The sequence below is a fragment of the Amblyraja radiata genome, chromosome 2 (assembly GCF_010909765.2).
Source record: "Amblyraja radiata isolate CabotCenter1 chromosome 2, sAmbRad1.1.pri, whole genome shotgun sequence".
In the NCBI taxonomy this organism is placed as follows: Eukaryota; Metazoa; Chordata; class Chondrichthyes; order Rajiformes; family Rajidae; genus Amblyraja; species Amblyraja radiata.
Genome location: NC_045957.1, coordinates 86,969,029 through 86,985,190, shown reverse-complemented (window position 1 = coordinate 86,985,190; position 16,162 = coordinate 86,969,029). Strand labels below are relative to the sequence as shown.

General features: G+C 43.7%; 1 protein-coding gene across 2 annotated transcripts in view; it reads right to left on the bottom strand.

Annotated features, from left to right (window-relative positions):
• Nucleotides 1–16,162, bottom strand: part of ddc (dopa decarboxylase) — an 82,799-nt gene that overhangs the window by 65,856 nt on the left and 781 nt on the right. For both annotated transcript variants that reach the window (XM_033049987.1, XM_033049994.1), the window contains exons 3-4: nt 15,749–15,862; nt 1,211–1,330 (exon numbers count right to left, since the gene is read on the bottom strand). In XM_033049987.1, the coding sequence (XP_032905878.1) occupies nt 1,211–1,330; nt 15,749–15,862 (234 nt within the window). The remainder of the gene's footprint in view (nt 1–1,210; nt 1,331–15,748; nt 15,863–16,162) is intronic.

Genomic DNA, 16,162 nt, shown 5'->3' with positions numbered 1-16,162 from the left:
ACTCTCCCCTCACCTTCACCCTAGTCCTTTGTGAATAGTTCAGTACAATAAATCCCTCTTGACATCACACCTTCCCAAGCCAACAATGGGCCTTGGGGATATTAAATTCATCCACTTCAATAAATTTTCACATCTTTCCATGATCTGTTTACATATCTGCTTCTTTATATTTCATGGGCTAGCGCCAAGTCTTTTGTCTCATCCTAACATAATAATTTCATCATTCTTATTCCAGAGCTCTATCCATATTGCCTCTGGATGAGCCCTCAATGTGCTGAATATTTGCCACTGTGACAATCTTCCTGATCAGTGTTGCAACTCTTTTATTGTATTTCTATCTCTCTGATCAGATTAAAATTGTCCAGGTGGTCAGTCACGTTATCTTCAATTAGATTCTGATAATCTCCTGACAACAGAAATTAGGCTAATTGAATTCCAATTCCCTGGCTCACTCACTTAACTTTTTTTTAAATGGCAGTTTTGCAAGATCATTCCAACATGAATCAGCGGTTCCAAATATTTGTGGTGATAATTAATTTGTATTTTGTGTCAGTAACATTGATGATCAGTTCCTGGTTCTGCAAAGTTGTTTTTTTTAGTTTAGTTTAGTTTAGAGATACAGCACAGAAACAGGCCCTTCGGCCCACCCAGTCTGCACCGACCAGCGATCCCTGCACATTAACACTATCCTGCACACACTAGGGACAATTTACACATACATTAAGCCAATTAACCTACAAACCTGCACGTCTTTGGAGTGTGGGAGGAAACCGAAGATCTCAGAGAAAACCCACGCGGTCACGGGGAGAACGTACAAACTCCATACAGACAGCACACATAGTCGGGATCGAACCCGGATCTCTGGCGCTGCAAGCGTTGAAAGGTAGCAAATCTACCGCTGCGCCACCATGGCTGCCCTGTTGGACGGGTAGTTCAGCAATCACTATTTTAGGGACTATTAGATAAAGTGGTAACAATAATAAACTCTGGGAAAGGACTCTACTTCTCTATTTAAGTCATAAGTACTGGTTCAACGCAGAGATTAACTCCTTTAATTGTGTTACCTTCTTTTGCTTCTTCAGTAGTGCCGACCTGGACTTAAACACACACAAGCAATGCACGTTCCATTAATTCGTTAATGCTCTTCCTGCAAATGTTGACAACATTTATCAGAATATAATTCATTTTTTGTTACTGAAACCATTCTTACCTGTATCACTCCACCACCTTCACTGCCTGTCCCAGCGAGGAACTCTTCAGGCAGGTTCAGCATCTTCCCCAGCCAGTCGAGCATCACCGTCTCTAACTCAGTGCATGCAGGGCTTGCAGCCTAAAGGGCGAACAAGGAGTTCATGTATCTCTGGTAACCTTCAATTGAAATCCTGCTAAATAGCTATTTTTATCTGAATAATACTCTCCAAAGTAAAATATATTTTACTGAGGGGCATCTTGTGAATACAGTGAGTAAAAGAAGAACAGCAATATAGTGACACAAGGAGCTACAGATGCTGCCTTAAAAAAACACAAAGTGCTGAAGTAACTCAGCAGGTCAGGCAGTATTTCTGGAGAAAATGGATAATGGCATTTCAGGAACAACAATACCATAAAGGGCCTGTCCCACTGATGCGGCTTTTCAGCGACTGTCTTCAACCTTCAAGCTCGAGGGCACTCGCCTGAAAAACCTCGAACTGGATCGACCGTCAGCGATGAAACCGCGAGCCGGATCGACCGTCTGCACACACGCACACACAAACACACACATCGCAAAGGCGGGGGCCAGGGAAAGCGGGGGAACGCTGTCTGAAATTCACACCCGCGATGAACAGGAAGGTAAAAGATGGCTGGCACAGTTACGGTAAGTCCTTTAGAGAGCGCGGAGAGGGGGGAGGAGAGAAGGGGAGAGAGGGGGAGAGAAGGGGAGGGGAAAGAGAAGGGGGGGGGAGAAGGAGTGGAGACACTTTTAAGAAGCCAGACAACTTTTAATAAAGTTTTGCGGGCATTTAACATTACCGGTCGGTTTTCCTTGGTTCTGAAAACTCCAATGAGCCAATTAAAATGCCCGGTCAGCAAAGGAGATTGCCTACGGCTACCTCGACTGCCTAGCGACCCCACTCCACTGTACTACGAGTTCAAAAGAACCATGCCGACCAATTTTTACCAAACTGAGGCCGCGAGTACATCCCTCGAGCATGAAGGAGAGTTCCAGTGACCTCCTAGGACTACGTGTCGACCATGCTGTGGGTTTGAGTCGAGAGCAAACTCTTCTAAACTCGCAAATTATGTCGCAGCAGTGGGACAGGCCCTTTAGTTACAGTGGAGCCACAAAGAACTGCAAATGTTGAACGAGCAGAACAAACTCAATGGGGCAGGCAGCATTTGTGGAAGGGATGGACACGCATTTCATATCGGAACCCTTCATCAGACCGATTATAGCAGGGGAGTAAAAGTTAGACAAGAGAGATGGGTCAGGACAAAACCTGGCAAGTGGTGGGTGAAACGTTACCTTTTAGCGAGACAGGCATGTTGAGAAACGTTTTTTTATAGTCGAACAGAAAACTAGAAAACTCAGAAACCGCGTGCCGGGTCAGCTAACTGTATAATAGCTCCTGCCACCGGGAGGAGCGCTGTCGACTGAGGAGAAAAGCCCGCGAACTCACACCCGCGGTCATGTGATGGCGCCAAGCAATAACGAGGTTCGCACTTCCCCAAGCCACCACCAGGTGCCGCTACAACCTGTCCATTCCCTCCACAGATGCTGCCTGACCTGCTAAGTCCCACCAGCACCTTATGTTCTCTACTAGTTGTAGTGCCTGTAGTTCTCCACAATCTGCGGCTGAGGATTCCACTGAGAATTTACATTGCTGGTGTTGGAATAACTGCCAGAAAATTAATAGGAAAAATTTCAGTCTTTACTTGAACTTCTGAAGGGAGAGGGAGGTGTCACAACAGAGTACCTTCACAAAGGTGCGGTGTGATAGTTTGAAAGCAGAACAAGTCTCCTGGCAGGTCCCTTCTGTTAGTGCTGATCACATACCTGATCCCAAGAAAATGGTCACTTTAATGAATATAGAAATAGTGTTTATTCCTGTTAGTTCCTGTAGAAGTGATCACACCAATATAAAATGAGAGTGGTACACTGTGGGTGACACAGTGGCACAGCTGTAGAGCTGCTGCCTTACAGCACCAGAGACCCGGGTTCAATCCGGACTATGGGTTCTGTCTGTATGGGGTTTGTACGTTCTCCCTGTGGTCACGTAGGTTTTCTCCCACATCTCACAGACATGCAGGGTTGTAGTTTAATTGGCATTGGTAAAATTGTAAACTGTTCCTAGTGTGTAGGATAATGCTTGTGTACTCTAGAGTCTAAAGTCACTATCTCTGCAAAGTGCTAAAGCAAGGTTGAAATTTTACATTTTTTCACTTCTCTCAGTTACATTGCATAAAGCCAATGAGATTGTATCATAGTTAGAGGGCAGGGAGAGGATTAGATCATTAAATCCAACATCCCCCGGAGAAGCTCCGACCGCCGGCCAACGCCCTACAACATCTTGAAGCCGCGGTTTCCGGTAGGGAAGCGCCGATTCGGGACTTACCGTCCCGACGAGGGGACCTGTACATCTGGCCACCCGCAGCGGTGACTGTGGAGGTTTATGACCCCGACCACAAGGGGAAAATGGAGGAGGACTGACTGTACTTTGTGCCTTCCACCACAGTGAAGAATGCTGTGGTGGATGTTTGTGCAACATTTTTATTGTGTATTGTGTGTTCTTTTTTGATTGTACCGCTGCTGGCAAATTCATTTCACTGTACTTTATTGTGTATGTGATGAATAAATTGATTGATTGATTGATTGATTATAACCATATAACCATATAACCATTACAGCACGGAAACAGGCCATCTCGGCCCTCCTAGTCCGTGCCAAACACGTATTCTCCCCTAGTCCCATCTACCTGCACTCAGACCATAACCCTCCATTCCTTTCCCGTCCATATAACTATCCAATTTATTTTTAAATGATAAAATCGAACCTGCCTCCACCACCTTCACTGGAAGCTCATTCCACACATCTACCACTCTTTGAGTAAAGAAGTTCCCCCTCATGTTACCCCTAAACTTCTGTCCCTTAATTCTCAAGTCATGTCCTCTTGTTTGAATCTTCCCTACTCTCAGTGGAAAAAGCTTATCCACGTCAACTATGTCTATCCCTCTCATAATTTTAAAGACCTCTATCAAGTCCCCCCTTAACCTTCTGCACTCCAAAGAATAAAGACTTGATTGATTGATTGATTAGGTAGGTTGGGTACAAATTGGCGATGGAAGGATGATGGGAATAGGGGGCATGAGGGGCAAGTGAAGGGGAAAATTGGAGAGGTGGTTGGAAAGAAAATGGGAGGCTGCTCATGTCACTGTCCTGGGTTTTCTCAAAGTGCTTCAGAGCCAATGATGTCCTCTTGAGCAGGGGCGGAAAACCCGGGGGGGCCAGAGGGGACATGTCCCCTCCATGTTTTGAGAGGTGGGGGACATCCCCCCCAAGTTTTTATAACCCGGATTTTAAAATCCGGTGAAATCTCCGCTTTCCGCGAGACAGTGGGGGTGGGACTGATGATCGAGGGCGCCGATTGGACGAGAGAGACGTCGGTCAGCAGGCAATGGGGGCGGGACATGATTCAGCGCGATGATTGGAGGAGGGAGGAGTGGGGGGGGGGGGGGGGACTGAGGATCGAGCACGGTGATTAGGGGAGGGAGACGTGGCACAGACCTGCGCTTCATCCGCAGCCAGGATCGATCCCAGCCGGGTCTCTGCCGCTGTTCCAAGTGCCCCCCCCCCCCACGGGTGGCCAGACAGGTCGGTAGCAAAGATCCTCCGCTATAGACGAAATCAGACGGGCAAGCGCAAAATCCAGCACAACGCTGCCTGCCCCGCCAGGTGAGCCTACAGCCTTCCTGGACTTGCGGGAAATATGGCCCAGCGTGCTGAAGCAGCGCTGGTGTCCCGTCAGTCCAGACAGGGCTGTAGTTAACCCGGTGAGACGGGCACAGTTGAGCTTCATTTAGCGCTGGATTGAGCCTCCGAAGCGCTGTGTGTGCGTGTGCGTGTGCGCGCGCGTGTGTGCATGGCCGCCAAAAGAATTGTGTCCCCCGGTCCTCTCCATGTTTTGATAGCTAGTTCCGCTCTTGCTCTCGAGGTGTGATGTTGAAAACAAAGCAGCCAATTTACATCCAGCAATGTGACAATTAACCAAAATAGCAGTTTTCATAATGTTCATTTAGTTATAAATATTAACCAGGTCCCAGGGAAAACAATTGCAACTTTTCTATAACGCTACATGAGATAATGTCCACAGGGGTGGACTTGATTTACCATCTGAACCAAAAGGCCTCACATCTGAAAGTGTCATTCTTTTGTCTCCTTTTCATCTTCAGCCTTTGTTCACCCATCTGCTAATTAATACCCTCCCTTACCAGTACCCACCTATCACTTGCCAGGCTTTGTTGCACCCCCACTTCTTTTGCTGCTTTCACCTCCATAGTAAAACCAGTCCGAAGAAGGGTCCCGACCTGAAGCATCGCCTATCCATGTCCACCAGAGCTGCTTCCTGACCTAATTTACGTTTTTTCTTTGTATAGTGATGTTGTGGGTCAATGGAAATGTATGAAAGATGAGACAACAGATGAAGGAGGTGGGTGAGGAATGAAAATAAGAGTGGGGCAGACAGTGACAAATAAGCTAAAGGGTGGAAACACAAGGAACTGCAGATGTTGGAATCTTGAGCAAAGCATGAAATGCTGGGATAATTTGGTGGGTCAGGCCACATCTATGGAGGGAATTGAGAGGCGACACTTTGGGCTGGGATCCTTCCTGGTCATGGTTAAATGAACAAGAATGGAAGAAGTGAAAGTAAGTGGGAGGAGGGATGGAGTGAGTCTCCGAGCCTCAGCCATGGACTTTCTTCTCCAGGGGAGTAGAGTCCCTCTCTTCATCGTGGCAGGCGGCACAGCACCAGAGACACGGGTTTGATCCTGACTATCTGTCTGAAGAAGGGCCACAAGCCAAAGCGTCATCTATCCACATTCTCCAGAGATGCTGCCTGACATCCTCAGTTACTCCAGCACTTTGTGTCTTCTTTTGTAAACCAGCATCTGCAGGTCCTTGTTCCTTCTAATCACCTTGGTGCTTGCCTGCAAGTGTGCAAAACACATTGAACTTGGCTGCAACCCATGTCACCAGCTCTCTGATTAACTATTGAAAAGCTGCCTCTTTGTCTGGGAATGAATCCTATTGCCATAGTTTCTGATGAGTTTGACTACGTGGGGAATGTTAAATCATATGTTGCCAGTGAAGGCATCATAGTAATTGCCATTTAATAATAGGAGAAATTGAATTACAGCTACCAATTATCCAAACAGGAAAATACTGCCTCAATTCAGAATGTATTGAAGTCATAAAAAACTGCAGAAGCTATAGATGGAAAACAAAACTGATAATGCTTGAGAATCTCAGCAGGTCGGGCCACACCTGTGGGAAGAGAATTATATTCATGTTTCAGACAGAAGAGTCTTCATCAGAACTGAACATCAGAACTCCAAAGACGTTCAGGTTTGTCAGCTAATTGGCTTGATAAAATTGCAACTAGTGTATGCAGGATAGTGTTAGTGTGTGGGGATCGCTGGTTGGCGCAGTCTCGATGGTCCGAAGGGCCTTTTTCCACGCTGTATCTCTAAAAACTTAAAACTAAACTGGGAAGGGAGACAAAGAAGCTTGTTAAGCTGCAGGAAGGGTGGGGAGAGGGTTGTTCCTGATAATGTAAAACTGAGAGGGGTGAGATGTAAACAAGGGTATCTGGCTAATGAACAAATGGGAGCAGTTAGTGAGAAAATATATAAAAGACCACAAGACTTGCAAATGCGAAGAAGGAAGACCTGCTGAAATGCCCCCCAACAGGACAGGTTGAAATGCCCCCCACACCCATCATAAAAAAGGTAATGTGATGCATCCTATCAGTGGAAATCCAGCCGGAAGTCTTTGCAATCCCCATATCCCGGCATAGAGACAGATAAGAGATGCTCACTGTATTTTGCAGGAACAGTAAGCTGCTAATTACATGAAGCAGAAAACAGAATAAGGATACCATCCAAAATTCTTCACCACATTTGCAATCCAAATGTATCTGCTGGCTTCCACATACTCTTCAATGTGTACAGCGTAACCCCATTGTATAGTAAATGTATTCATACAAAGTTTCAAGCAAAAATAATTATCATAAATTTAATTTATAAACTTTTAAGAAATTAGGAGACAAACAGGATGCATTTTAAGTACCTCTTCCATTGTCTTTGTTACCATCTGTTCATATTTTTTTTTCCAATCTACACAACTTGCTACTGCATGGTATAGTAACAGTAAATATACTGAAACCAAGGAGCAGTAAAATACAAAGAACCCATCTTACCCAATGTCAGGTAAGATTTATCAAGTAAAAGAGATTCCCAATGGATAAAGCCGGAGGGGTATTGTTTCTCTTTAGAATGTGTTATCGTGTTCAGTTCCTGTAGCAACTAGGAAATGGCCTGACAGAAGCTGTGGTATAACTGCTTCCCAGACTGCGTGACAGGGCAAATATAGCTGTCTGTTTGTTTAACTAAAAGGAAAATTAAGTGTGATTGGCAAATGTGATTGTTGGTGTAATGTCATCATATTGACAATTGCATTATCATGACCTCCTCTGTTAGCACATTATGCTGTGCAAACCATGGTCAATCTGCAGCAACTCAACACCATGAGATAAGATTTTCATATTCTTTATTCAGAACCGCAGTAACATGATTGGCTCTATTCAACTAGACCTGCTTCCATCTTAGATCAAAGAAGAGGCTGTTCGATGAGGTAAGTTACAGCAGAGAAGGGAAGCACAATAGCTTTGACAGTGTAATTGAGTATATATGTGTTGGTGGGCAATACAGAAAATTGCTAGAAATAATTGCAGAAAATTAAGGTTCTGTAAAAAATGCAAACTTACTGTGCTAAGGAAATGCATTTCAATTATGTATCATAGGGTAAATTGGAATGGACATAATTAGGATGCAGGTGCAATGTTCTAACTTTCATTAAAAATACAAGAAGGAAGGGAAAGGGAGATCTTGTTTGGTATGGAGTCGTTTACCTCCATTGACTCAACGAACTTGAGATAAAATTAATTAGAAATGCACAAATAAAGGCACCCAGTCTGGAATTATTGCAGGCAAGGCATGTTTAATAAAAAAGAAGAGATTTTGTTTGAAGATGTGATTGTATAGATAAAAGGAAAGCCGTCTATGTAGTACCTAGAGTTTTACAGATGTTGCTTAACATAGTCTTTTTTAGAGACATGAGAAAAGCATAGAGTTGTAGCATGGAATTAATGTTGCAGTATGGAGAAGGTTTGCTGTTTAAAACAAAGTAATTGCTGTGTGGCTCTTTGGGCGAATAGGTGTAAGTACTCATACTTACTAATTACAGACTCTTATTAATTGACCTTTGCTCTGCCTGCAACACCATAATCACATCCAAACATCCCCAAACTCATGGATCCATGAATTAACAGCTACCTCTGCCACTGGATCCTTGACTTTCTGACCCACAGGTCAAATCAGTGAGGATAGGTGACAAAACCACCTCTACCATAATCCTGCAAGGATGCATTCTCAGACCCCTACTATACTCTCTATACAGTCACAACTGTGTGGCCAAATTCAGCTCTAACTCCATCTACATATTTGCAGATGACACAACTGTGGTGGGCCAAATCATGAACAATGACGAGACAGAGTACAAGAAGGAGATTGAGAACTCAGCAACATGAACTCAGGACAATAACCTCTCCCACAGTGTCAGCAAGATGAAGGAATTAGCTATCAACGACAGGAAACATGGTGGAGTATATGTTGAAGTCCGCATCAATGGTGCTGAAGTGCTGAAACTTGAGAACTTCAAGTTCCTCACCGATAATATTACCAATGATCTGTCGTGGACCAACTGCATTGAACCGACAGCCAAGGGGACACATCAACTTCCTCAGGAGACTGGAAATTCTGCAAGTCTCCAATGACGGTTTCATACTTCTATGATGCACCATAAGATACTGTGAGATTGCATAGCAGTATCTCTGGAGAACATGGATAGACAATGACCCTTCCCAAGCTAAAAAATCACCTATCCATGTTCTCCAGAGATGCTGCCTGACCTGCTGAGTTACTCCAGTACTTTGTGTCTTTTTTTAAACAACTATTAAGGTTTAGCATCTGGTGGCGTTAACTGGAAGAGATTACAGGAAAACAAGAGAAATTAGTGAAAGATGCATTCATCTAGAGTGACAAACTTGTCATAGTCATAGATTCTTACAGCACAAAATTGGCCTTTCAGCCAAGCTTGCTAGATGACCAATGTGCCCCATCTATAGTCCCACCTGCCCATGTTTGGCCAATATCCCTCTGAACCTTTCCTATAGTACCTGTCCATATGTATTTTAAATGTTGTTATGGTTTCTGCCTCAACTATGTCCTCTGGCAGCTTATTCCATACGCCAATCACCCACTATGTGAAAAGGTTATCACTCAGATTCCATTTAAATTATTCCTCCCTCATCTTAAACCTATGTCTTCTAGTTCTTGATTCCTCTTCTCTGGATAAAAGACTCTGTGAATCTATCCTATCTATTCCTCTCATGATCTTATACACCTCGATAAGATCACTTCTCAACTTCCTATGCTTCAAGGGATACAATCCTAACCTGCCCAACCTCTCCCAATAGCTCAGCCCTCATATCCGAGCAACTTCCTTGTTTATCTTCTCTGCACTCTTTCCAGCTTAACATCTTTCCTATAACAGTGTGACCAAAACTGAACACTATACGCTAAATGTGCCTTCACCTGTGCCTTGTACAACAGTAACACAACACCCCAACTTCTATACTCAAAACCATGACTGATGAAGGCCAATGTGCCAAAATACTTCTTGGCCACCTTATCTACCTTTGACGGCACTTCCTGCACTCCTAGATCCCTCTGGTCTATAACATTCCCTAGCATCCTGCCATTTGCTGTGAAGATACAGCCCTGGATAGACTTCCCAAAATACAACACCTCACATGTATCTGCATTAAACTCCATTAACCATTCTTCTACCCACTTGCCCAACTGATCAAGATCCTGCTGTAAGCTTTGATAGCATCTTCATTTTCTACAAAATCATTCACTTTAATGTTATCTGCACACTTACGAATCATGGAAACATAGAAACATGGAAAATAGGTGCAGGAGTAGGCCATTCGGCCCTTCGAGCCTGCACCGCCATTCAATATGATCATGGCTGATCATCCAACTCAGTATCCTGTACCTGCTTTCTCTCCATACCCCCTGATCCCTTTAGCCACAAGGGCCACATCTAACACCCTCTTAAATATAGCCAATGAACTGGCCTCAACTACATTCTGTGGCAGAGAATTCCAGAGATTCACCACTCTCTGCGTAAAAAATGTTTTTCTCATCTCAGTCCTAAAAGATTTCCCCTTTATCCTTAAACTGTGACCCGTTGTTCTGGACTTCCCCAACATCGAGAACAATCCCTTAAGAATTTTGTACGTTTCTATAGGATACTCAAATCCTTTTGCTATGAATGCTAACATACCATTCGCTTTCTTCACTGCCTGCTGCACCCTCATCCAAATCATTAATATATATTGTAAATAGCTGTGGTCCCAGCACTGAGTCTTGCGGTACCCCACTAGTCACTGCCTGCCATTCTGAAAAGGACTCGTTAACTCCTACTCTTTGCTTCCTGTCTGCCAGCCAGTTCTCTATCCACATCAATACTGAACCCCCAATGCCGTGTGCTTCAAGTTTGTATACTAGAGGATGTAACTAGTAGAGTGGATAAGGGAGAACCAGTGGATGTGTTATATCTGGACTTTCAGAAGGCTTTCGACAAGGTCCCACTTAAGAGATTAGTATACAAACTTAAAGCACACGGTATTGGGGATTCAGTATTGATGTGGATAGAGAACTGGCTGGCAGACAGGAAGCAAAGAGTAGGAGTAAACGGGTCCTTTTCACAATGGCAGGCAGTGACTAGTGGGGTACCGCAAGGCTCAGTTCTGGGACCCCAGCTATTTACAATATATATTAATGATTTGGACGAGGGAATTGAATGCAACATCTCCAAGTTTGCGGATGACACGAAGCTGGGGGGCAGTGTTAGCTGTGAGGAGGATGCTAGGAGGCTGCAAGGTGACTTGGATAGGCTGGGTGAGTGGGCAAATGCATGGCAGATGCAGTATAATGTGGATAAATGTGAGGTTATCCACTTTGGTGGCAAAAACAGGAAAGTAGATTATTATCTGAATGGTGGCCGATTAGGAAAGGGGGAGATGCAACGAGACCTGGGTGTCATAGTACACCAGTCATTAAAAGTAGGCATGCAGGTGCAGCAGGCAGTGAAGAAGGCGAATGGTATGTTAGCATTCATAACAAAAGGATTTGAGTATAGGAGCAGGGAGGTTCTACTGCAGTTGTACAGGGTCTTGGTGAGACCACACCTGGAGTATTGCGTACAGTTTTGGTCTCCTAATCTGAGGAAAGACATTCTTGCCATAGAGGGAGTACAGAGAAGGTTCACCAGACTGATTCCTGGGATGTCAGGACTTTCATATGAAGAAAGACTGGATAGACTCGGTTTGTACTCGCTAGAATTTAGAAGATTGAGGGGGGATCTTATAGAAACGCACAAAATTTTTAAGGGGTTCGACAGGCTAGATGCAGGAAGATTGTTCCCGATGTTGGGGAAGTCCAGAACAAGGGGTCACAGTGTAAGGATAAGGGGGAAATCTTTTAGGACTGAGATGAGGAAAACTTTTTTCACACAGAGAGGTGAATCTGTGGAATTCTCTCCCGCAGAAGGTAGTTGAGGCCAGTTCATTGGCTATATTAAAGAGGGAGTTAGATGTGGCCCTTGTGGCTAAAGGGATCAGGGGGTATGGAGAGAAGGCAGGTACAGGATACTGAGTTGGATGATCAGCCATGATCATATTGAATGGTGGTGCAGGCTCGAAGGGCCAAATGGCCTACTCCTGCACCTATTTTCTATGTTTCTATGTTTCACCACTTTCCAAATGTGCTGCTATCCCATCTTTAATAACTGACTCTAGCAGTTTCCTCACTACCGATGTTAGACTAACTGGTCTGTAATTCCCCCATTATCTCTCTCCCTCCCTTTTTAAAAAGTGGGGTTTCATTAGCTACCCTCCAATCCTCAGGAACTACTCCAGAATCTAAAGAGTTTTGAAAAATTATCACTAATGCATCCACTATTTCTGGGGCTACTTCCTTAAGTACTCTGGGATGCAGCCTATCTGGCCCTGGGGATTTATCAGCCTTTAATCCATTCAATTTACCTAACACCATTCCCGGCTAACCTGGATTTCACTCTGTTCCTCCATCTCATTTGACCCCCCAGTCCCCTGCTATTTCCAGTAGATTCATTAAGTCTTCCTTAGTGAATGATCAATTCACCTGTTTCTGACTGCAAGGGATCTACATTTGTTTTAACTAATCTTTTTATCTTCACATATCTATAAAAATGTTTGCAGTCAGTTTTTATGTTCCCTGCCAGTTTTCTTTCATAATCTATTTTCCCTTTCCTAATTAAGCCCTCTGTCCTCCTCTGCTGGACTGAATTTCTCTCAGTCCTCTGGTAGGCTGCTTTTTCTGGCTAATTTGTATGCTTTGTATGTATTGCATGTTTTGTATGTTTTCAAATTGCTAATATAATCTGCAAACAGCAAGGGCCCAGAGCTGATCCTTGAGGCACACCACAAGTCACAGGCCTGCAATCTGAAAATCACCCTCTGCTTCCTTCCATTAATCCAGTCAGCTCCGTGCGCTCTAACCTTTCAGAGCAGCTTACCATGAGGAACCTTGTCCAATACCTTGCTGAAATCCATACAGACAACTTCTAGAGCTCTGTCCTCATCAATCTTTTTGGTTACATCGTCAATAAACTCAATCAGACCAATTATACCTCAGGCTGTCTCGACAAGGCCAGCAGCATAATCAAGAACAAGTTGCACTCTGGCCACTCCCTCTTCTCCCCTCTCCCATCAGGCACAATGTATAGGAGTGTGAAAACTTACACCACCAGATTCAGGGACAGTTTCTTCCCAGCTGTTATCAGGCAACTGAATCACCCTACCATAACCAGAGAGCAGTGCTGAACTACTATCTACATTTTAATCAGCCAGATTACAGTGGAGCTAGACTTTAACAATTTCAGATAATGAATATTATTCCAATTTACAACTTTATCTAACCTACAGTATTTGAAATTCCTTTTTATGATTCACCATCACCTCATTTGTCTTGCAAAAACAATAGTTCCTTTTGTCATTTAATCTCTCCCCTTTTCCACATCATAACAAACCATCTCCCTTGTTTTCCTCTTCATTAAAATGTAATGTCTTCTTGTATTTTCTGCTCCAATCTGCTCTCATTTGTTCCAGTTTTGAGGAAAGTCAAGAACATGAAATATTACCTTAACTTTTCTCCTGATAATATATGTCTATTCATTTCTCCAACATATACATATCCAGCATTCTCTTAAATGTTCTGACAGGTGGAATTAGTTCAATGCAATCAACTATCTCCCTTTCTATCCAGCTGGACATAGCAGACAATGTAACAGCTTCTCTTTACATCCTGTAATTCGGCGAGGTACTAACATCGTTATAATATCACCTAGTGAATTGACAAACAGCCAACGATGTTTCTCTATTAGAGGTCTTGTAGCAGAATATGCACCAAATTGTTAAAAGAGAAAGAAGAAAGTGCTAACAAAGGACATAGAAACATAGAAAGTAGGTGCAGGAGTAGGCCATTCAACCCTTCGAGCCAGCACCGCCATTCAATATGATCATGGCTGATCATCCAAACTCAGTTCCTCATTCATGCTTTCTCCCCATATCCCCTGATTCCGTTAGGTGCTTTCTCTCTTGAAAGCATCCAGTGAATTGGCCTCCACTGCCTTCTGTGGCAGAGAATTCCACAGATTCACAACTCTCTGGGTGAAAACGTTTTTCCTCATCTCAGTCCCAAATGGCCTACCATTCTTCTTAAACTGTGGCCCCTGGTCCTGGACTCCCCAACATCGGGAACATTTTTCCTGCATCTAGCCTGTCCAATCCCTTAAGAATTGTATGTTTCTAAAAGACTCCTTCTCATCCTTCTAAATTCCAGTGATTATGTCAAGTCGATCCATTCTTTCATCATATGTCAGTCCTGCCATCCTGGGAATTAACCTAGTGAGCTTACGCTGCACTCCCTCAATAGCAAGAATATCCTTCCTCAAATTAAGAGAGCAAAACTGCACACAATACTCGAGGTGTGGTCTCATCAGGGCCCTGTACAACTGAGTGTATGAATAATGCGATGTAAAGTGCCTTGAGTATTCTAGAAAGGCGCTATATAAATCCCATCCATTATTATTATTACTATACTCAAATCAACTTGCTATGAAGGCCAACATCCATTGAAGGTAAGTATAAAATTGTGTTCTATAACAATCAGTGATTTGATACATTTAATGTAGATAATTGTGCAGTGACACTCCAACAGAAGAAATGGGAACATTAAAGGGCCTGTCCCACTTAGGCGACTTTTCAGCGGACTGCCTGCGACCTTCAAGCTCGAGGCACTCGCCTGAAAAACCCCGAACTGGAACGGCGACCGTCAGAGCGCAACACACATACACACACAAACACATCGCAAAGGCGGGGGCCAGGGAAAGCGGGGGAGTGCTGTCTGAAATTCACACAGTGCAAAGCCAAGGTGATACAGACACACATTGCGATGAACGGGAAGGTTAAAGACAGCTAGCACAGTGTACGGTAAGTCCTTTAAGAGAGTGGGGTGAGAAGGGGGGAGAAGGAGTGGAGACACTTTAAAGAAGCCAGACAACTTTTTATAAGCCAGAGATGCACAGTTGTGAAGTTTAGCGGGCATTTAACATTACTGGTCGGTTTTTCTTGGTTCTGAAAACTCATGCTTATCTTTTTTATTCCCCAATGAGCTAATGAAAATGCCCAGTCAGCAAAGGAGATTAACTAAAACTACCTACAGCTGCCTCGACTACCTACAACGACATGGCGACCCCACTACCGCTGCACCTACGATTACAAAAGTATCAATTTTCTCCACGGCGACCATACTGATGCCGCGACTAGTTCCCAGAATGCGGGAACTCCTCTTGACCATGAAGGAGACTCAACAGAGACCACAAGGGACCATCTGGCGATCATGAGGCGAGCGCAGAGTCTCCTGCACTCGCCTAAAAAGTTGCCTAAGTGGGACAGGCCCTTATCTACACATGAGATAAGCTACTTTATAATATGCCAACAATTAGAGTAATAATACATTGATTCTTTGATTTGAGCTTTGCTTTACTTGCAACAACTTTTTTTCATCTCTGCAATCAATTTTCTGAGAATTATATAAACTCATATCAGGGGTCATTGCCAAAGCACATATTCACCATCAATTGGAATCCTTGAAGATTTGCTTATAAAAAGAAAATTCAAAAACAAAAGAAAGAATTTAAGGATTTAAGAAGTAGATTTATACGAGTCGCTTTTAATGTTGATGTCACCCAGGTTTGATCCCACGTTCAATGCCTACAACCTCTGTAGCTTAATGTAAAAAAAAAAAACAGGGAGAGCCATACCCAAGAAAAGCCGATGCAACCGATGGCTCCAGATAGCATATCGCCCAGAAGACCGGGTAAGGAGCTGACAGCAGGGAAGTAGGCGTGGAAATGAGGACTCTGCCAGTGGGTGATCTAGGAGAAAAACATACAATAAAAATCAAACAAACGATAGAAAACTCTGCCAATGTTGTGGTTACAGATTAATTCACAGACATTAGTTCGATATTTTTCAGATAAACAAGTAGCCAAAAGCTTTCATCCACATTGCTTTTTATTCAGTTCTATGCACTTATCATTTGTGTGTTTAATTCTTCATCCTGTTGCTCACATCCATGGCAAGTTGTGCTAAAATAGCAATAGCAGCGTTTCTTGTGGGGAAGAGCCTGGGCGCTCTCTAAAGTCAAGGGAATTAATTGGTTGGTTGCATTTGCT